The following is a 22189-nucleotide window of genomic DNA, read 5'->3' as shown; positions in this document are numbered from 1 at the left end:
TGGTTGATTTTAGTGCGTACATAAAAAAATTGATGCATAATGCAGTATGCATCCATATTTACGGATGCATATTAGGGTATGCATATATTTTCTCGATGCATAAAAGATTGTGCAACAATTTCTCGATGGATAATGCATTATACAGTCATATTTTCGGATGCATAACAGGTTATGCATCCATTTTCACGACTGCATAATATGTTATGTAGATATTATTGTAGGTGCATGATAAGTTATGAAACCTTATTTTTTGTTGGTTTCAATACTAAGAAAAAAATAGCTGCATAACGTGTTATGCAACCATTTTCTGGACTGCATAACAATTTATGCAACAAAAAAAGGCTGCATAACTTGTCATCCACCTACAATAATAGCTGCATAACGTATTATGCAACCATTTTCGCGACAGCATAACAAGTTATGCAACAAAATTTTTTAGATGCATAACACCTGCAGCACAACCAACTCACACCAAGCTCAGCATCTCATATTCAAGCTAATAAAATAATTGCTGCATAATGTGTTATGCAACCATTTTCTCGACTGCATAATAAGTTATGCGACAACTTTTTTAGATGCATAGCAGGTAATTGTTGGATACTAGTACATTCGAGTTCAGTAGCACCATCTCTATCCACCATTTTATGTAGATAAGAGAAGAAACATGAACAATGTACCCCACTGACAAAATGATCAGAAAAGGACTCGAAGTGCCCTAAAATAAAGGTAAAAATTCGTTCTCCTGCATCTTAACAAAAAAAATTGGTACTGCGAACATTGCTGTTGTTGTTGGGGCCTCCTAGCTGCTGATTTTTGCATCTGTGCAGTAACAACATAATTAGTGGGTTGAACATAAATCAAATGTAAAGCCGTTAACAAAACACTTATCTAACATAAGACATGACTTGATACACATCTTGGAAATTTGTTGAGCACCATGGAAAGCCCGGCCTGTGTAATACTATAAGCAAAGATCCTTATGTCTGAGTCAAAAATTTCTTAAAATGTGTGGACATTTATACTATCACAAAATTACAGTTGCAAGACTTGAGGTTAATATAGCCACGTCTATGAATCTAAACAACCATATTTGAGAAGAGAATATAATTTAAAAGAACCCGTTTAAAATTGAAAAACACACGACATATTTGGATGTTTCATCCAAAGTCTGAAAGTCGATATTTAAAACTTACAGCACTAGTAAAAGAAACTTCAATGTAGACTAAGAAATTAAATCTAATTCTTTCTTTCTTATCTACCTAAGCAGCATTAGCAGCCTGATGTCAAAGGAAACATCTAGTACTTCTGCCAGCAGTGAGAGCAACGTTGATATTCCAATAGCTTCACCCCGATAAACATCTAATCTTTGTTACTTTCTTCTTCTTGGCACTGTTTCTTCTCCGCTTCCAAATTTTCTTGGTAGGAAGATAATTCTTCTGTACAAGAAATCAAATGACGTTTCACAACATCATTTATTTTGAGACTGAGTCCCCATTACCTAGTTAGGATTAATCTATCTTACTTAATGTCTCTGCCCGACATTTGCTCACCCTATAAAATCCTAACAAATCCTAGTTCTCAGGCACTATATACTGAATGCGATCGACAACACAAACTATTTTGTGACAGCTAGTTTTTCTTCCCTAACATGTTTAGTGACTAGAGTATGCAGACACATAAAAAAAACAGAACAATAAAGAGGTTGCCACTTAAACCATTCAATCCCTTAAATTTGACTATGATATTGCTTCTATTCAAAATGAATCAAAAAATATTTACCAAAAAAACTAAATGAACCTTAAAATAACATCAGATAATTGTTTAGCAATACCAGTGCTTTCTCGTTAGGCCTCACAACAATGCACCCACTTTCTAGCAGTCCCCCAACTAAATCAAACCAAAACGCGCTAAACAAGTATACAAAATTCACTGAAAAATTAGCATCTAAGAACAATCATAAAAAGTATCATACAGTAATTCATCATAAAGAAACCAAAACACCGAATAGATGATAAAAACGGGTACTAAATCATCATTACCAGATCTCAATTAAAATTTATTAATAAGAATTGGGGATTTCTCAATTAGGGCTTTTGAGAAAATGATTAATTACCAAATCTCGAATCATGTAAAAACCATTTTTTGAAGACCTGCGATTCCTTCAGCTAACAATTTCTTTTTGGTCTTTAATGACACATCTAATCATTATTTTTCGTCCTTTTAGTTTTTCTGCCGTGAACGATGATGATGGTGATGGTGATGGCGAAAACCGAGATCTTTCTGTATTTCTGGTGCGAGAGAAGATCAAAAATCAATCTGCTTCGAAGGTTTTTGGAAAAATTTCTCTCTTTTCTCTCGTCTCCTTGATAAAACATTATTTTAGATAAATCTGGGTTTGGTGATAATTTTTCATGAAAAAATGGGTGCGAGGGTGAAGTTTTTTGGCCATGGATTTAATAGTGGAAAAAAACTGAAAAATGGGTTTGACAGTAATATTCACCTTTTTTTTTTTGGTGAAAGGCCATGACTCATTCATCATCTGGTAAGTTGGATGGGGCACGTGCCCTACCATCGGATTTTGGGACCAAAGGCATTTCAAGATATTACAAGTTCACTAGCTAATTGTTGTCGGCCGGGCCAGGCCCAGGGAAGCAGCTGATTTAATGAACATTTTCTTTTTCTTTTGTTGAAACCAAAAATTTATACCTTAGTTGAAAGTAAAAAGCTTGCATCTCTTAAGGTCTTAATTGTTAATATACAACCAGCTAAGAACAAAGTAAAGCAGAATTTGGAAAGCTACAAGACGTAGCATTTAAGTAGCTCCAAGATCCAAACACTAAAATACTGTTGTTACGTAGGAAAATATGGTTAAACACAACTAAGTATAGGGATGACACCTGAGACGAAGTTAAGCAGGAGCATACTTTTCAAGCAGCTTCAGGATCTCCTGGCGGTTGAACTGCTTGGCAACATCGAATGCTGTCTTGCCTTCCGAGTTTTGGAGATTGCTGCAGCAGGAAAAATAAAAATAGAAAATCAAACAACTGAATGCCCTGGTCCAAACAAATTCATGGGACACTTATGAGACGCAGACTAAGCTTACACATCAGCACCGTTATCCAAAAGCAGTTGCACACACTCTTGATATCCACAACCAACAGCGTAATGAAGAGCAGTACTTTTGCTAATATCCAGAGCATCCACTGCTGCTCCAGCCTCGAGGAGGACCTGAGCACACTTCACCTGGTACAAAACATCAAGCAGGTTTGCTTAATTTTATGAACAGAAATTTGACAACTTCAGAAACATAAACTGCTCCATTTTGCTTCAAAAATATAAGCAAAAATAAAGTGCTCCATTTAGCAGAAATTTACATATATAAAATATAAGTATACAAGTGGTACAGTCATCTGTATTTTGACAAGATAATCACAACAGATCTCACCAACAGACCTAAAGTGGTGACAGAGAAAGTAATTTCACAGAATCAGGCTGCTTTTTTGCAACATAGGAAGATTACAACTGTGTGGTTATTGCCAATGAAATGGTTGATCTCAGATTCAGAAATAGCAAGCCTGGCTTGTTAACAGAGCTCAGTTGGTCTTACATTGATTCAGTACTCCTGGCTACGGGTTTTGGCATAAAATGGAAGAGGTGGATAATGGATAATATTGTTGCATTGCTATACGTTCTTTCTCTGTGATTGTTATTAAGAGAGCGGCTTTTGGAAACTCTTTTCTTATAAGCAACCAAATATCATCAGCACACATTCAACTGTCAATATAAAGTTAACAAATGTGAAAATTTTGTACCGCCTGCCATAGGACATAACCCACAAGCTGTAGCGATGTATGTTTCTAAAGACTAATTGTATATCATTTCAAGATTAAAAAGGATTATCACCCATAGCAGCAGCAGCAGCACCATCAACAACAACAACAACAAGAAAAAACAATTTAAGTTGAAATAATTTAGATGGCATGAACAAAACCTTGTAGGATAATTTCAGGTCACAAGTGAAATACTTGACCAGACTATCTTGGTCCTCTAAGTTGGAAATTTCAGGTCCCAAGAAATCCTTAAGATAATTGCAAAGGCTCTCAAAGCAGTTCAAAAAATCAGGCTGCTTTCTTGCGAGGTAGGCAGATTACAGTACAGATGGTGCAGTTGTTGCCGATGAATAGGAGATAACAAGCCTGGATTGGTGATTAAACTGGATATGGTTTTGGTACAAAATGGAGAAGGTGAATATGTTGTTGCATTTCTATACTTAATTTCTCTGTGATTAGTAACGGAGCGACTTTTGGCAACACGAAAAGTATAGAGTTGAATATACCCATTTGGGGATCAAAACCTAATCAGTGTATAAATGTGGCATTCCTCCCAAAGTGGTTCTGGAGATTTTCAAAAGAAAATGACAGTTTGTGAGTGAAAGTGATCATCTCAATAATAAATCTCTCTCAGCACAAAATTCTTGCTTTACAAATCAAATTCTCATATGGCTCCAGTCTTTGGATTGCCATTACTAAAACGAGCTGCAGTTTGATACAACATCTGGATGTGGTGACTGGTGATGGTGGCGGACTTGCCATCTCTTTACAAAATTGCTACAGTGAACAATTGCAGAACATAATTCTTGATGGTTTGGAACATGATGTTCAAGAGAAATCTGTCTAACGCTGGAACATTGGATTTGTACAAACTTAATCTCTGTCAATGATAATATTCCGTCTTCTAACTTTCTCATTTTCCACCAACATTTTGTGGCAATCAACATACTACTCGCTGAGGCAGGCCTCTAGTGATCCTAATAAGATGATTTGGAACTATCAGCTGCTCTATAAGAAAAAAAGTTGGCAACTAGAGTCTAGAGATAAACCTTTTCCCTAGAGGAATGCAAACCACAAGCATCTGCTGTTCACTTTATACAAAATTTCTACAGGGCACAATTGTAGAACATACAATTCTTGATGGTATACTCAATTGAAGTTCAAGAGAAATCTGTCTAAAGCTGAAACATTGGGTTTGTGCAACTTAATCTCTGTCATTGATAATAATCCGTCTTCTAACTTTCTCATCTTCCTAGAACGTGTTGCGGAAATATACGCCTAGTAACACCTTATCTATGAAATCGTGCTATATCTGGCTATTCAAAAAGAGATTATCCATTGAGGCAAGCCCTTAGTTGTCCTAATAAAATGATTTGAAACAATCAGTTGCCCTCTAAGATGTTATTATTCTTAGGCGAGCCTGGTTAGACAAGTTAGCAACTAGATATAACCTTCTCCCTACAGGAACCCAAACTAGAACCATCTATTTCACTATGTAATACAGCAGACAAAGACGCACAGCACATTTCTTGATGGTCAACTCAATTGGAACCTGAAGTTCAAGAGAAATCTGTCTAACCCCGAATCATTGGATTTCTAACTTCTCATATTCCTTGAACGTTGTGTGGATACCTACACCTAGTGAAACCTTAATTATCTGTAACATCGTGCTAAAACGTTTTGGTGAAAGAAACCGTCTCAATATTTTAATCTCTCTCCACACAAGATTCTTGTTTTACAAATCAAACTCTCAATTTGTGATGTGATGATTGGTGATGCTATTTCTTTCCCACCTCTTCACAAAACTGCTACAGGGCACAAGTGCAGAACATACAATTCTTGCTAGTGAACTCAATTGGAACCTGAAGCTCAAGAGAAATCGGTATAACGCCAAAGATTAAATTTGTGCAACTTAATCTCTGTCATGGATAACAATCCGTCTTCTCGTTTTGTGGCTCGTAAAACCTTAATTATATATGAAATCGTGCTATAACTGGTTACTAAAAGAGAGATTACTCACTGAGGCAAGCCCCTAGTTATCCAAACAAGATTATTCAGAACTATCAGCTGCCCTCTAAGAAAAAAAAGTTAGCAACTAGAGTCTACGGATAAACATTCTGCCTAGAGGAACGCAAACCACAAGCATCTGTTTTTCACTATGTAATGATGCACGCCAGATTTTTCCACGATGTTGTTTTTCTAATTAAACGTCTAATTCATATATTGGATTAATTGGAGCTCGAATAAACCTAATACTATTTGCGAAACTGAATTGCACACAAGAAGTAACAAGAGCAGAGAAGGAGTAGCAACATACCTTACCAAGTGAGCACGCATTATGCAAAGGTGTCCTTCCAATGGAATCTTTGTCCTCTTTATCAGCTCCGGCTGCAAGTGCCCTTTTCAAATCCTATTACGTTGACAGTAGAATAAAACCAATCAATCATCGTAAATTAAAAGAAAAAACCGTAATCAATAAACAATCAAAAAGAAGAAAATCAATCACAAACCTCAGGACTATCGATTCTGACATAGTTATGAACATTCAGAAACTCCTCCTTAGCACTTCCATCTTTTCCTGAAACTCTTGTTAACTTTATCATTGCAATTGGAACTGCGCCACAGTTAGAGAGTACTAAAATTTTGTTGTATTTCAACCTAGGCTAGGGCTTTGTGTTTATTTGATTTTTGTAGCAGAAAGAAAATTTGGGGAAGAAGATATTTGGGGTATTATTGATAAAATGTATATGGTAGTATGGAGGAGTCATGTGATCCTATTTGAGGAGAATTGATTAACGGCTAAGATTCAATTACTTTTTCAGTTATATTTTGATGGGACACACCGTAATAGACCGGATTTCCGGACTAGATGTTTAGGGATCTCGGTATAAGTACCAATTTTTTATTTGATTCCACCGAAGTAAATATTTTATTTTATTTTTTTTATTTTATTTTGAGCATAAAGAAATTTCATTAAAGAGAAAGGAGTATTACAGACGCACTTGAGACCATAACACTCACAAGACTCACAACAGACATAAAGCAACTGAAATAAACTGGAAGACTGACAGAAAACTAAATTGACTCTGGAGCAATATTGTTGCCTTCTCTACTGAGAATTTCACTGATGCTCAAAAAAAGGCAACAATATTTTAGAGAAGGCAATTTAGGAGGTGATTCAGTAGGAGGTGATTCCCACCAAGACTGCATTCTTATGCTCCTTCTCGCATGTTTTGCAAGCAAGTCTACTGCATGGTTGCGATCCCTTCTTTCACAAGACACTACACACTAACTCAAGCCACTAAGGACTTGTTGACACTCTAAGATTAGATTATGATCTTCCCATGGAACACCTACTAAGTTACCATTACAACCATTTATGACAGAAACATTATCACCTTCAACTATGACTCTTTGAATATTGTGATCTTTAATCCATTGCAGAGCTTTCAAGAGAATCATAGCTTCATCTTGCATCACATCCCTGGATACTGCTGAGAAGGCCATTGCCCTCATGAATCCTCCTGTACAATTACGAATTATTAGAGCAAATCCTGCTTTAGAAAAGTCAGAAATCATAGAAGCATCAATGTTAATCTTAAGCCAGTCTCTAGGAGATCTTTGCCAATTTTCTTTTTTCCTGACAACTATTTTACTTATGCTACTCCTAGTTATAATGTTATCATTAATATAAGACCTAATTTTTTGGATGACTTCTCTAGGAGACTAGGATGATGGATTTTGTTTTGGAAGACTCTATCACATCTAATTTTCCACAAATGCTAGAGAATGCAAGCAGCTATGTTAGCTAGATCAGGATTGTTAGCTTCTAATGAGTTCCTATTTGAGAACCAAGAGTTTATTCATTGTTGAAGAGACTTGTTGTTGTTCTTTGAGTGATGAAGAGTTGAGGACATTCCAAACCAAACCACATCTGCGAATTCACAGTTTAGAAGAAGATGAGAGCTTGATTCTTCATCTTTGTTGCACATTGGACAAGTACTGTTGATATCTCTTATGTAGGTGCCAAATTTCTTGTTAACTGGCAAGACATCAAGGCTGCACTTCCATAAGAATTTTTGTAGTTTGTAGGGAATATTCATGTGCCACAGCTTCAGCCAATCTTGTTCTCTCATATTGTGTGTTGGTGGTAGTTGATTCTTGTTGATGCTTAGCTCTTTGTAAACAGATTTGGCAGTGAAGTTGCCACATCTATTAAGAGACCATCTTAGTTTATCTTGACCCTCTTCTGGTATTCTAGTGGATCTTATTTTATGAGCCAGGTTTTGATTGAAGATTTGATTGAGAAGGTTAACATTCTAGTTCTTTGATTCTTCATCCATGAGATCAACCACCATTAGCTCTTCATTTCCTTGAATATGAGTACCTTGAGAGTTAAGAACATCAAATGACTTATCAAGTTATGCTTGAACACTTAGCTGATCTGCCATCACCAATTTCCCATATGTAATGCTTTTTAACAATTTTGAGACCTTGCTGTATGTTGTTCCAAACCCAAGAGCTGTAGATTTTTGAGATATCATCCGGATCTTTGTTTGGGAAGTATAAATCCTTAAGCAATTGAGCCCATTTTTCTGTTGGATTAGTTACCATCCTCCAAGCTAGCTTAGTAAGCATAGCTAAATTGTACATTTTTGAGTCTTTGAACCCCAGACCTCCACATCTCTTTGGTTTACTCATGGAAATCCAAGAAATTGGGAAGAAGTACTTCTTCTTTTTCTTATTCCAGAAGTAATTTCTTTGAATTCTGTTAATCCTATCATGAGTTTTATCTGGAAGAAGAAAAACACTCATATGATATTGTGCAGGTGAACTTGGTGAAGATTGGATTTGTGTACTTCTTCCTGCCTGACTTACAAGCTTTCCCTGCCATCCTTGAAGCATATTTTTCATTTTCTCCACATCATAATCTGTATTTTGATCTCTATTTCTGGAAGTAATAAGATTAATTCCCAAATACCTTTCCTTGAGCTCCATTTCCTTCATCTGGAACATTGAAGAAATTTCTTTGGCATCTTGAGGTGTCACATTCTTGCTTAAGAAAATACTTGACTTCCCCAAATTGACCATCTGACCTGAAGAAGAAGAAGTGAACTTTTGGATAATTTGTATGAGGTTTGTGATAGCTTCCTTACTAGCTTCAGTAAAAAGAATACAATCATCTGCAAAGAACATATGAGAGATGGATGGACATTCCTTAGACTTGGTTGGTTTGATTGGAATTATCAATTTTTCTTGTGCTGCCTTGGTAATTAATCTGCTAAAGCCTTTCATGCATAATATGAATAAGTATGGAGTGATGGAATCACATTTCCTTAGTCCTCTGGATGGGAAGATTCTTTCTGTAGGTGTACCATTTAGAAGAAGAGATATGATGAAGTGCTTATGCAGTGCTTGATGAGATCACACCATCTTGGAGAAAAACCCAACTGCTTCATGATTTGGATAAGGAAGTTACACTCTATTCTATCAAAAGCTTTGGCCATATCTAGTTTAACCCCAACAATTCCTTGAGAAGCTCTAGTTTTCTTCATAAAATGGGCATTTCTTGTGCTATGACGACATTGTCTTGTATATGTCTTCCTGGGACATAAGGTGCTTGTCATGGAGAGATCAATTTGTGTAGTAGAGGCTTGAGTCTTGTGGATAATATCTTGGTTATGATTTTATAGGATATATTGCATAGACTGATTGGTCTCATCTCTTCTGGTTTGGTCACAACTTCTTTCTTTGGTATCAGCCCTTGAAATGTTTCATTTATTTTAGAAGGAAATTCACATGTGATGAAGAAATCTTTAATAAACTGAGTAACTTCTTTTTTGACTATATCCCAAACTTGTTGATAGAAGCCTGCTTGGTAGCCATCTGGTCTAGGAGATGCCCAAGAATTTATAGAGTAAACTGCTTCTTTTATCTCTTCATCTGATGGAGTTTGAATTAGAAGATTGCTTTCTTTTTCTGTTATACATGGTTCAATCAACTGCATAATATCTTCATCAATGATGTGATTGGAAGAGGTATAGAGCTCATTGTAGTATTGAAGAAGGACTTGTTTTAGCTCCTCTCTAGTTGAAGTCCACTTCCCATCTTTATCTTGTAAGTTGATCTTCTAATTGCTTGATCTGGAGCTTGTCTTGGATTCTGGCATTCTTTTCTTGTTGAAGTAAAAATTCTAAACTCACGAGTATTGACTTTTTTTTTTTTTTTGGAAAAATTGACTCTCGCTATAGTTTGAGTTCGTCATTCTGTATTTGGTCGTCTATAGAAATCAGTTTACAATCTAAGAAAATGAACTTTTCTAAATTGCTGAAATGTGATACTTACTGAATTTTCTTCTTTATTCTTTTTATCTTGACAAAGCCAAATGTAAAATCAAGAAAATTAGTAAAATTAAATTTCGTTATATTGAATTGGTCACTCTAAATACCGAGCATTTCTTCGGCCATGCTTTTAACTTTGGTTAGAAATGTAGACTGACTGCAGATGAAGGGTCTCGTTCAGCACCCAAAAATCTTGTGTGCATATCAAAAAACCATGCATGGATCTGTAATTTCTCCTTAATATTTGGAAATCTCACCTAATCCTCTCATAGATGATAGATGAGATGGCTAACCAATACTGATGATTATGTAAGTGTCCTGGTAGGAATAGTTGAATTATCCAAAACAAGATATAGTAACATAGAATCATCCACAACCGAAACGGAAAGTCTCACTCTGCCTGACGTGAAATACTTCCACAGGAAGGGAAAGAAAAATTCAATATGCACGACATTTTCTTATCAATGTCCTAAAACATCATCTAATATCTTCTCTTCTCCCTCCTATGTATGATCTTATATAATCCTCTGCAAATTAACGTAGTTTCCATCTTTCTTTTTAGGTCTGCTTCAAAACCTAACAAATACGGTTGACATGATGTCTGCCAGTATTCGTAGTAAAAGTCTACCATCTTCAAACAAAACCTCACCTGAAAATGCATTTGAACCATCCCCAGTTACCACAATACTCGATGAAGCGTTGGTGTTGCAAATCCCCGGATGTACAGTAAATTTGGTTGAAGAAGGACAAGCTGTAGAAATAGCCAAAGAATACTTCAATCTCGTTAAGCACTCTGACGAGAATGTACCTTCAGTTATCTTAGTTAAGGTTGGTGATGAACTTCAATGGCCTTTAGCGAAAGATGAACCAGTGGTGAAACTTGATGCGCTTGATTACTTATTTTCGTTGCAGATGGAAGATATGAATCTTAGCTATGGTGTTTCTTTCTCTCAACAATCCGACGTTAGTGGTTTGACTGATCTTGATTCATTTCTTAAAGAACACTCTTGCTTCTCTGGGGTTTCTTCTCCCAGTACTTCTGGAACTACTTCTGATGCTCGAGCTCTTAATTGGGCTGAGCTTGCACCAAGGATTAAATATTACGACGCAGTCCTGGAAAAAGCAATACCAAGCAGATCCCATGAAATTGTTAAAGGGATTTTCAAGTTGAGCAATGTCTGCACCAAACAGGTAACTAAATCCTCAAATTTTCTGTGGGTGCACTGTGATAATTATTAAGTTAAATTGATTCTAGCACTGACCTGCCACATAAAAATTCAGGTTCAAAAGGGAGGAGCAATGGTTATAACCGAAACCGAAAACAACAAGAGCAACAAGAAAACCACAGATGGTACGAAGAAGAGTGCACTCCTTAAGGGTTTAGAAAGGTAACATCGGCAAGCAGAAATATTTCCTGAAACGCTATTTTTTCCTTTATGACTGTTTTTGTTGCACGCTTATATAATTAAAGACCATCAAGAATATGTATCATATTCAGATACGTTGTTGTTTAATCAGGGTCAGGACATTTTCAGATATGACAGAGAAAAGTAGCACGACTGTACTTACAATCGTCGAGATGGGCACTGAATCAGCAGTAGGACCAATCAGCTCCCATGCAGAGAAACAAATTCTAGCCACGGTACCTGGAAAGGTCCTCTTGGATTCTCTCGGTACTTTCGGTAAGTAAAACACTAACTTTCTCACATTCTAGCACTAACTTAATGGTCAGAAAATCACTCTAATATTTTTCTTGAGAATACAGGCAGGCATATTGATGCAGCTGAAGTTGCCGAAAAACAAGCGCTTTCTGCTGCATCCAAAGCTGCAGCCAAAATGGTCAGCAATAGGTAAGGATACTCAAAATGTAATCACCTTACCGTTCATATCTGATACCCATAGACTTCCTTTTGTGTGCTTTTGGTTACATTTTTATGATAATTTGGTAACATAAGATTTAAATTTCCCCTAATTCTTCAACTTATTTTGGCTATTTTGGTTCTTATAAACATATTTGGAGAAAGTGCAGGGGAGGCAACAGAAGACATATTTGCTATTGCAGGGCATACTGCAAGCACTGCTTTCAACATTGTAAAAATCCAAGGCGCAATCGACCCAGTATCCTCTGTTTCTACGACAATGGCGAAGAATGCAATAATGAAGAACCTTTGAGCTCGATAAGTATTCCTCACACAATTCTACTCCCTAACCAACCACAATTATATTGAAGATAGTATTCCATGTGTAATTTGGTATTCTCAACTTTACAATGAAATTAGCCAACATTGTGAATCCTCGCCTCTAAGAAAACCAAATTCCCATTTAAATTAGTAATTGTAATACTCACTGCGTCCTAGTTTACTTCTTAAATTGGACATTATTTTTGTCCTAATTTAGTCGATAAGTTTCATATTTTTCCCTATTTTAGCCTAATTTATCCCTATGTTGGTATCAGGTAATTCTATTTTCCATGCACATCTTAAATACTCCCTCTCTACTAGACCAAAAAATTAGATACATCTTAAATACTAGTGTGGGGATAATTTTGGAAAAAAATCTCCTCTCTCTACTTTTCTTAATCTGTGTGCAAAAACCATTTTAAGTAAGTAAAATAGGACGGAGAGAGTATTATATTAAAGATGGTATTGATTTCACAAATATCCTGAATTAAATCAGCATAATAATCACAATAAAAGCAAGTAAATTGGCAACTACTTCAATATAGTACCGTAGGAAATCGTTAACGGTCAAGACTCAATGACCATCACCGTTTGACTTTAAAAGGACCCTATTATGGAAAGAGGACTTTTGTTGGTTTATGAGAATTTCCCAGATAAAAGGAAGCTTTAAGTTGGACCTTAAAATTTTGATGTATAAATCATAAGAAGAGGGAAAAAGCTTTGATATGCAATAATGGCTTGGCTTATAAAAGCAATAAATAAAGTTCTAAGGAGAAAGATGAAGAAGGGTAATAATGGCTTCCATCCTCTAATTCGGTGTCTGCCGACCAACTTTCCGGATCCTCTTGACGATAGTAGCAGGAATAATCATATTCACACCGGGGAGGGTGGTAACTCTCATCAAAATAATCTCCCATGGCATATTCTACCTGCTTGTGATGAACTGATATTGGTTGAGATACTGAGCAGACTCCCTGTTAAATCACTCATGAGGTTCAAGTCTGTATGCAAACTTTGGCAAACTTTGATTCAAAAAGACCAACACTTCATCGATCTACACTATGCTCGGTCACAAACAAGTCATAGTGGTGGTGCAGTTACGTCCCTTCTCATCATCCCGTCCCCTGTGTTTACATACGGAGAACGCGTTTTTCTGTTAGCAGAACTACATTTACTGTTTGAAGGTGGTGGTGGTAGAGTACAAGGAGCCACCATTCACAGTAAAGTACCTAGTATAAGAAGGCCATATGTGTCTATTCTCAAACCTGTCAATGGTTTGATTTGTTGCGTAGATACTGACGCTTATGAGGTCTGCATATGCAATCCCAGCACCAGAGTCGCAACACCTTGGATTAAATCAATAGTTAAACAGTAACAAAAAGAAGAAGCATTGACAATACAAGCAACCGATGAACATGGTGATCTAGCCATTTATCATGTAAGGTATATTAATCTAATGCGGTATGCTTTTGGATATGATCCTGCCACCAAGGAGCACAAAGTGATTTCCCTTTGGGTTAGAGAATTATCCAACTGGCAGGTTGGGAATCGCGAAGATTGGCTTTGCGAGGTCTTGACCGTCAGATACAATACATGGAGAATGGTAGATGCCGTGCCACCAATCTCTCCCTATAAGCTTCTTACCCACCATTCTGTTTATGCAAACGGTTCCATATATTGACTGCATGCTGGGTCTGATGAATATACCCAGTGATTGTTGAATTTAACGTTGGCCTGGAAAAATTTAGAGTAATTTCGGTTCCTAATTTTATCATTGACGATATTCGTGCTCCATATGCTTATAGTACTGAATTAATGGACGTCAATGGTCATTTAGTTCTGTTAGCTAAAAAGATTCGTTGGCCTGACAGAATCGCTGATCGGCGGATAAAGAACCACGATGCTTCGATGAAGATGTGTACTTTATACGTCCACCAAGACAAGAGTAGTGAGAGCAAGAGGAAGGATGATACGAGTCAGTCGTCTACCAGCAGCACTAATTACTTTTGGACGGAGGATTCTTTCTTAATGCCACCATTTGATTGGACACCTGGATCCCTGGCTTGTGTAATGCCCATTCCAGGAACAAACATTTTTATCGTGAGATCATCTGATCCTTTCTCATTCTACTTTTACAACCGGAAGCAGAAGAGTTTTAGCGACAAGCTTCAATTAGATGGAACCCATCCATTCATTGACGAGAACATTATCGCCGACCAACTGTTTGATTTCCCATGTTTTACCTTCGCAGAAAATTTACTTCCTGTTTACTAGTTATTTATATTTCACCGTGGTTATTATGTAACTCATTATTGCTTTATGTGATTCAAAGTTGTATGATCAAAAACAAAAAACTGATAGTACAAAGTTGTAGGTGTAATAAAAAAAACAGTTCTTTTTTTCTTTTTTTGTATATAATTAATTAAGCAGGAGGCACCTGAAAAAGAGAACTCTCTTTCTTTCGAGAATTTTTTTTTTCTTTTTTATGCTAAATAAGATATTTCATTAATGAGAAATAGAAAACTTGTCCGACATTAACATAGACTCAATAACTTCAGGGGATTATTGTTTCAAACCCTGGATATTCTATGCTGCCTGCAATATTTTGCAAGTTTATCAGTCGTTTTATTACAATTTCTAGGAACAAAAGAAACAGACCATCTAAGAAAAGACTTAAGTTTATGTATCGCATCAAGCAAGATAGTGATAAGAAACAATTTGTTTCTTAATCAACAGCCAGCAACTCAAGCTCAAAAGGTCTTGATTCAAAGAAATCAATAAACCAAAGGGTAGCAATTTGCTTAATAATTTTCTTCTTATAATTAATCAATTGATAAGACCTATTTATAGGCTACGTTACTTGGAAAATAAGAAAACAATACTACTCCTAAAATACTATTCCAAACAAATATAAACTCTAAATAAAATAATTAAATACTTAAAATATAATAAAATACCTAATTAAATATATTATCTCTAATAATAAATAATTTATGCTTATCCAATGCCTTGTGCCTCCATTGGACTTGTGTGCTCGCTGCGTCCTTCACTTGCTAGCCAGGGTGGCTTCCACAATCTTGAGAGACTTGACCCGTATAAAGGATCATATATATTAAATATGCCTGAGTGACGCATCGGGTCAACACCGTTGACATGTTCCATAAAACGTGGTCGTATCAGATAGCTTCACTTTCCCAAGAGATGACTTGGGCAGCATTGTTGATATAACTTTTTATGCCTTTGAGATCAGTCTCCACTACAACTTCTGAAAGTTGTAATTCTACGTACCAGTTCACTGCATCCAAGAAAGTTAGGCACTCCGCTTGCTCAGAACTTCTTATTCCTGCATAGCACTTTGAGAGCCCTCCTCTCCAGTTTCCTGCATCATCACGAAGAATGAGAGCAATTCCTGTTAGACCATTATTTAAATCATATGGAGCATCACAATTAAATTTTACAAAACGAAAAGATGGAGGTTTCCATGATTGTTCTATATGTATGGATGGCTGTTTTAACTGACTATTATGTTGCTGTCTACTGTAAAGTTTTCCTAGGTAACTAGAAAAGTTTATAGCTTTATTTGCCACTGTTTGCGGAGCAATCTTCAAGTACTGGAAATGCACATCGCATCTTGTATTCCAAATGATCCAAGTAGTCACCATTGTTGTATTCATCCATTCACTTGGTAAATTCTGCTGTAAACCATGTTGCATCCAACTTTCAAAAAGTTCTGCTATTGTGTTGTGTATGTCGGAAAGAACTGACGATCCTCCAGGTATTAACATCCAAACTTCCCTTGAGAAAGGACAAGAGAAGAGAACATGCATAACACTTTCTTCAAATTGGTTGCAAAGGGGGCACTGCGTATCAATATGATGACCTGATCGAGATAATCTAACCTTCGTTGGCAAGATATCTGTAAAGCACTTCTAGAAGAAATGTTTTATTCGCGGCCAAGTTTCTGTGTGGGTAAAGTACCCGACGGCCACGTGTCGACATCCCAAGGGGTAAATATATGATGAGATGATGAGGTTGAAGCACCGAATCATTCGTTGAGAGAAGGATTTGTCTCAGTCGAGGCAACTGCACAAACGCCACATGAATGACGCGTGTGTATGAAGGTCTAATCTTCTCAGACGGTCAAGTCTAAAAAGCAAGACCGCATTTAATGAAGGATAAGAACAGGACTTGGGTAGTTGGGCATCGTGACAGAAGACTCAGACAATCTATACTACGACCCAGAGGCGATGGAGCACGAGGTTCTCCACAAGATGGAAGCACGATCCAAGGGAGAGAAAGACAACTCGGAGGGAGAACCAAGTATACCATCACGAGGGACGGTATAGAGCGAGTCCGAGGGAGCCAGGATGAAGGATGACAGCTCACCAACTCGGACGATCAAGCGACCACGAGTTTATTCTGTCTATAAATACCAGTCCATGTACCAGGAGATGGACAACTTATGTAATCTTAGATGGTCTTTCTACAGAGAATTCCTGAGAGAGATTTAGATAGAGAGAAAGTGATAAATCTAGAAGAGATCTGTAACACTTTCAAGGGAAAGACCTTATAATCAATAAGAAAACATCTTCTTCTCCGTGGATGTAGGTTTTTATGGCCGAACCACGTTATATGCTTGTGTCAATCTTTACATTTCATGTTATTTACATCTTGTTCATGATGAATCTTGTATGTTTAAGTAGTTTTTAGTCTTTAATCTTACTTGGGTGTAGTAGTCAGAAAATATGCAGCTACATTTTGGCGCTAGAAACAGGGAGGTATGAAGATATAATTTACCTCCCTAATAACAACTCTATATTGTTTTCATAATCTCTGTAAGAGAAGTGTTTTCACACTACAAAGTATATTTCTGTTGAGATGAATGAGTAGAACTCGGACTCAAAAACGATCTTCACGATCTAAGAAGTCTAGAAGAACCTCAAGATCAACAGATCTACGTTTTTTCACTATTTTTCTTTAAGATTTCTTGTTATTTTCAAGATTTTTAGATTCTTCCTCAAGTAGCTCAGGAGAGTTGTATATCGGAGTAAATATGAAGTTTTAAACACTTCGGTACTCAAATGATCTCCTCCATGAAAGAGCTGGGAAGAGATGCTAGTCCGTAAGCTACATAAGGAAGAAATCAACTTATGAGAGTTGAAAAAGACGAACTTTTCATGATGTTCTTCATCAAACTCACCAAAATCTTGGAATCTCCTTCTTAAAAATTTAAATTTAAGTCAAGGGGAGGAATTAATGAGTATATAATCAGTCATCAAACTCAAAACTTTGTTTGAAATCATAAGTTAAAATATGATGAGATATATTTCCTAGAATGGGAAAACGTACTCAATCGTCATAATTAGATTCTTTCCCTATAGGGGTATGGAGTGTTGAAGGAGATATTTCCTCGAAAAAAGGGGACTGTAAAAATACCTTTTCTCCATCATCAACACCTCATGCAAACAGGGATGTTTTGACATTTTCATATGTCTCCAAAATCTACTGGAAAGTCTTCCTATACTAAACTGTCCAGTCTGAATTATGACTTAGTAATTGCATGTGACCTGCAAATATAGGGTCCCACTTTTCTGAAAGAAAAGACAAATTAAGTATTATTGCATATGTTGCAGGGAAGGTAATGGTAACGCGACGATCTACTCGTGCGAGCCAAGGAGAAAATGGTAGAGCCCAAACAGAAGGACTCGACGATATGGAGCCAGGCGAGCCTCTGATCCCAGGCGAGGGACAACCCGATGACCAATATCGGGAAGTACTAACTGATAATTCTAGCTCCGAAGGCGAGGAAAACCTCTTCGAGAAGCGTGACGATATTCGTCTTACTCAGCCAGGAGGGTTGAGCTGCTTGCCGAGACAAGCAGCAAGAAGGACAACCCTTTAGACCTTGCCGATGTTAATGCTGCAATTGAAGCCATCCTGAGAACCCAAGAGGCACATGATAAGAGAATGATGAACTTAGAAAGGCGCAATAGAAAGCTAGAACGGAGAAACCGCATGCTAAAATGCAAAGTAACAAAGAAGGTACCACTCACCACCATTGAATAAGTCCCGGAGAAGGAAAACCCTTTCGAGCATCTGCAAGACGACGAACGAATTAACATCCTTGACACCTCGAACGAGGAAACAACGGATCGATTTCCTAAGGGAAGTAGAGGTGTGCCTGACCACGAGGGTAGACTATCCGAAGGTTCATCAGATGTTGATCCCAAATACAAACGAAACAAAAACCAAATCGACGAAGTAAATATTGACTACGAGACCGAGAATATCGCAACCATAAACCCAAAGCGAGGGGAGAAATCGAGGTCAACTCGCTCTAAGATTGTGTCATACATTGAACAATCGGATGAGGACTCAGGGCGATCAAGGCATCGCCCCATGAACCATCTTTCTCGCCCGAGAGAGCTTTGGGAAGGAGAAAGAAGGCCGAAACCAGGCGAGATGAGGACGAACTCCAAGCCCGAGCCAACCGACTCGAGGTAATGTATAGAGAAGTTACAGGGAAGCAGGAGAACAAGAAGTTGGCAGTGGTCATGCAAGAAGCAGGATAATCTCCCTTATCCGAAAATCTATTAAGATTACCATTCCCAAGGAAGTGCTCCTTACCGGTGTTCACACCCCCGTTCACAGGAGCAGGAGATGCAATTGAGCACCTTAGGACTTATCGTATGACACTGACCCAATGGGACCTCTACCATGTGGTGTTATGTAAATTTTTCCCGGCTAGTCTAAGAGATGAAGCCTTGTTATGGTACAATAATCTACCCAAAGGCTCAGTCAAGTCGTTTGCTCATCTATCCGAGCTATTTTTAGAAACATATATTCATAATTGTCGAATCCGACCAGAAGTTGATGCGCTGTTTTAAATATCTAGAGGATTGAACGAGCCGCTTCGTTCCCTGGTGACACGATGGAGAAAACTCTGTGATGAGATCGAAAAGGTCCCTAAAGACTACGTGATCTTAGGTTTCAAGAATAGTCTTAGAAAGACAGACCCTTGGTAGGCTTTGGGATATGTATAAAATAAGAGCAAAAGACAGCCTACAGTAATACCGCAAGTGCACGGTCGTCGGTTGTAGCTCGTGCAAGTACGGGTCGATCCACAGAGACTGGGTGTGTTTGGAGTTTCTAGCTATTTTGGGTTTCTAAATTGCTGTTGTTGGGCTTTGAATACCCTTTGAGTAAATTGGGTCTAATGGGTTTGTTTTTAACAATGAAATGAACTGAGCTTGGGCTCAGTTGGTCTTGAAATGCACTAGGCTTTGGGCCTTTGATTGAGTTCAGGCTTTTGGATTAAGCCCACAGTTGACTGAATTGGGCTTTGAGCCTTAACCTAAACTGTGGCTGGGCCTTAATGAACTGGGCTTCAGTTTGTACAAACAATGGACAGTGGGCTTCAACTTTTGGTTCAAACCTGGGCTTGGTCTTGAACTGAGAACTGAGCTTGGGCTTTTGGATTGCTGTGAGCCAAGCTCAGTTGCAGCAGCAGCAGCAGTAGGAAGGAAAGCAATGCAGCAGTGCAAAGGGCAAGCGCACAGCAGCAGGGAGAGACAAGGCAGCAGAACAAGGCAAGGGGAAGAAAACAGTGGGGCAATAATACAGAGGCAGTTAGCCTAATTCAAAGACAATGGAGAAAATTTACAATGGAAGCAACACAGGGCAACACAGGGCAAAAGCAACACAGGGCAAAAGGATGAAAATTTACAATGGAAAAAGCAAACAGCACAAAAGACACTGCAGCTACAAGCAGAGAACAATGGAAGTGAACCAAGGCCTAAGCCAAGGGCAGGGGAGATGGTGAAGCTAACAGTGATGACAATGCAAGGCCAAGGCAGTGGCTCTAGGCATACAAATGGAATGGAAAGAGAATTAGCTTGCTATGAGCACTAATTTCTCCCATTGCTCAATCAAAACAATGCATCCTAAGCATACAAATGGAATGGAAAGAGAATTAGCTTGCTATGAGCACTAATTTCTCCCATTGCTCAATCAAAACAATGCATCCTAAGGCTCTAACCTAGCATTCCACTATCTAACAGTGAACTAAACATAACATTAAACATTTACAGTGAACTAACATGGAATTAAACCTAAACAGGATACTAACAGACATTTAAACAAACCCTAAACAGGAAATTAACTTAAATTAAACAGCAAATATAAACATTAACAGTTAACTTAGCAGTGAGATAAACATGAACAGGGCATAAAAATGGAAGAAACAGTGAACAAAAAGATTGTAAAAGAAAACTGAAATTACACAGAACATTAACAGAACAAAGTTCTGGACACTAGCTATTCCAGCATATTCTCTCACACACACCCTCCAGTTCTATTTATACCCAAAACATCAAATTAGGGTTATCACCCATTTTCCCAAAATCCCAAAATAAAACAGTACAATTAGGTTTACTGTTTTTCTAATGTCATGGGTCTAATTGAGCCCATTTCCCTACTCTAATCCTCTCCTGGTACGGTCCCAACATGAATTAGGGTTTCTAGAGAAACCCCCAAATTACAGAGAAATTAGGGTTAGTGATACTCACCCAAATCGAGGAAATTTCTTCCATGTAGTCTCGACCCATGCTTCCTCTGACCTTCCTGCTCTTCTCGGCTGCTTCAATTTCTGTCTCTAACCTCACCTATTTCATCAACTTCTAAACTAGGGTTGTCGGGTTGAGAAGTTGATGTAATAGATGGCTAGAGAAGAAGGGGACGTGATGGTGGTATCTGGTACGGTCGGGGAAGAAGTGATGGTGGTGGAGAAGGCGAGGTAGTGACAGTTTGCAGAGACAGGGCATGGAGGTGGTGGTGGTTCTGCAACTGATTTTGGGAGAAGGGGAAGAAGCTCGACTGTTTTGGGAGAAAGGAAGTGTTTGTTTGGGTATAGGGTATCGGGTTCTACGGTGTGAAGCGGGGACATCAAGTGGTGATGTTTTGTGAGATGGGCCGTGGGATGTGAAAATGATGGATTGATCGGATGGCTCCAAGTGAAGAGACTGATAGCGACCGTCGGATGCCTTGATATAACGAAGTTAACGGCGAAGATCGAGGTTAGGTGCTGTAGTGTTTAGCGGAAGTATCGATATTTGATGCACATGCATAGGAGCAACCGTAGGATTCAAATGCAATCTAATCTGAAGGCTTGGAATTTAAGCACTATGGTGTTTGACAAGAACCTCGGATTTTGATCCACTCTACTGAAGAGACCATTGGATTTCGATGTAATCCCATCTAACGGCTGAGAATGGAGGCGGGTATGGATATAGAAAATGGGTTTGGGTAAGGGTTTTGGGCCTTGGGTATGCCAAGCCCATATCTTCTTTAAGCACAATTCTTCCTGTTTGAGCCCACTTCTAGCATTTTGGTCTTGTGCGCACCATTCTTCGCGGCTTCCTTGCGTAATTTCTTCCGGCTTTTCACCACTCTTCAGCTCTTTTCCGCTCCGCAAGTCATCCAGACTTTATTTATTACCTAAAAATGCAAAATTAAGTAAGAAAAATATTTATTCTTGAAAACAATGAAAATACAGAATATGGGATAAAATATAGAATTAATGCACAAAAGATGAGTTAAATGCTAATAAAAGGGACAAATATATACAATATTTGGCACTCATCAAATACCCCCAAACCTGAATTTTACTTGTCCTCAAGTAAAACAAAACTAAGGAAATCCTAACTATACCACTGTCGCTGGTCTCTCGAATGCATTTAGCGTATGCACTAAGCCTTTTAAACCACTAAGTGTCCCTAGTGGACGAGTTGAAGTCTCGTGAAGGTTTTCTTAGAACGTACCTACAAAGTTCTAGGTCAAA

The 22189-nt window shown here is 37.9% G+C and overlaps 2 protein-coding genes across 3 annotated transcripts; one reads left to right on the top strand and one right to left on the bottom strand.

Moving 5' to 3' along the window:
* Positions 1-2687: 2687 nt before the first annotated feature.
* Positions 2688-6554, bottom strand: LOC113332511 (ankyrin repeat domain-containing protein 2A-like). Of its 2 annotated transcripts, none has more exons than XM_026579050.1 (4): positions 6341-6549; positions 6148-6240; positions 3104-3243; positions 2688-3008 (listed from the first exon to the last, which is right to left on the bottom strand). In XM_026579050.1, exons 1-4 carry the CDS (start codon positions 6431-6433, stop codon positions 2909-2911), a joined length of 426 nt encoding a protein of 141 aa, XP_026434835.1. In that variant the 5' UTR covers positions 6434-6549; the 3' UTR covers positions 2688-2908. The 2 variants fall into 2 exon arrangements, with proteins under 2 accessions (XP_026434835.1, XP_026434836.1); XM_026579051.1 differs by having other exon boundaries at positions 2708-3008; positions 3114-3243; positions 6341-6554.
* Positions 6555-10768: 4214 nt separating this feature from the next.
* On the top strand, positions 10769-12343 carry LOC113332321 (senescence/dehydration-associated protein At4g35985, chloroplastic-like). The gene is made up of 5 exons (XM_026578874.1): positions 10769-11362; positions 11453-11559; positions 11690-11853; positions 11937-12021; positions 12127-12343. The coding sequence occupies exons 1-5, from the start codon at positions 10769-10771 to the stop codon at positions 12341-12343; spliced, it is 1167 nt and encodes a 388-aa protein (XP_026434659.1).
* Positions 12344-22189: the final 9846 nt, after the last annotated feature.

The sequence above is a fragment of the Papaver somniferum genome, unplaced genomic scaffold (assembly GCF_003573695.1).
Source record: "Papaver somniferum cultivar HN1 unplaced genomic scaffold, ASM357369v1 unplaced-scaffold_131, whole genome shotgun sequence".
In the NCBI taxonomy this organism is placed as follows: Eukaryota; Viridiplantae; Streptophyta; class Magnoliopsida; order Ranunculales; family Papaveraceae; genus Papaver; species Papaver somniferum.
The sequence above is the reverse complement of the archived record's forward strand: the minus strand, read 5'-3'. Positions and strand labels throughout refer to the sequence as shown.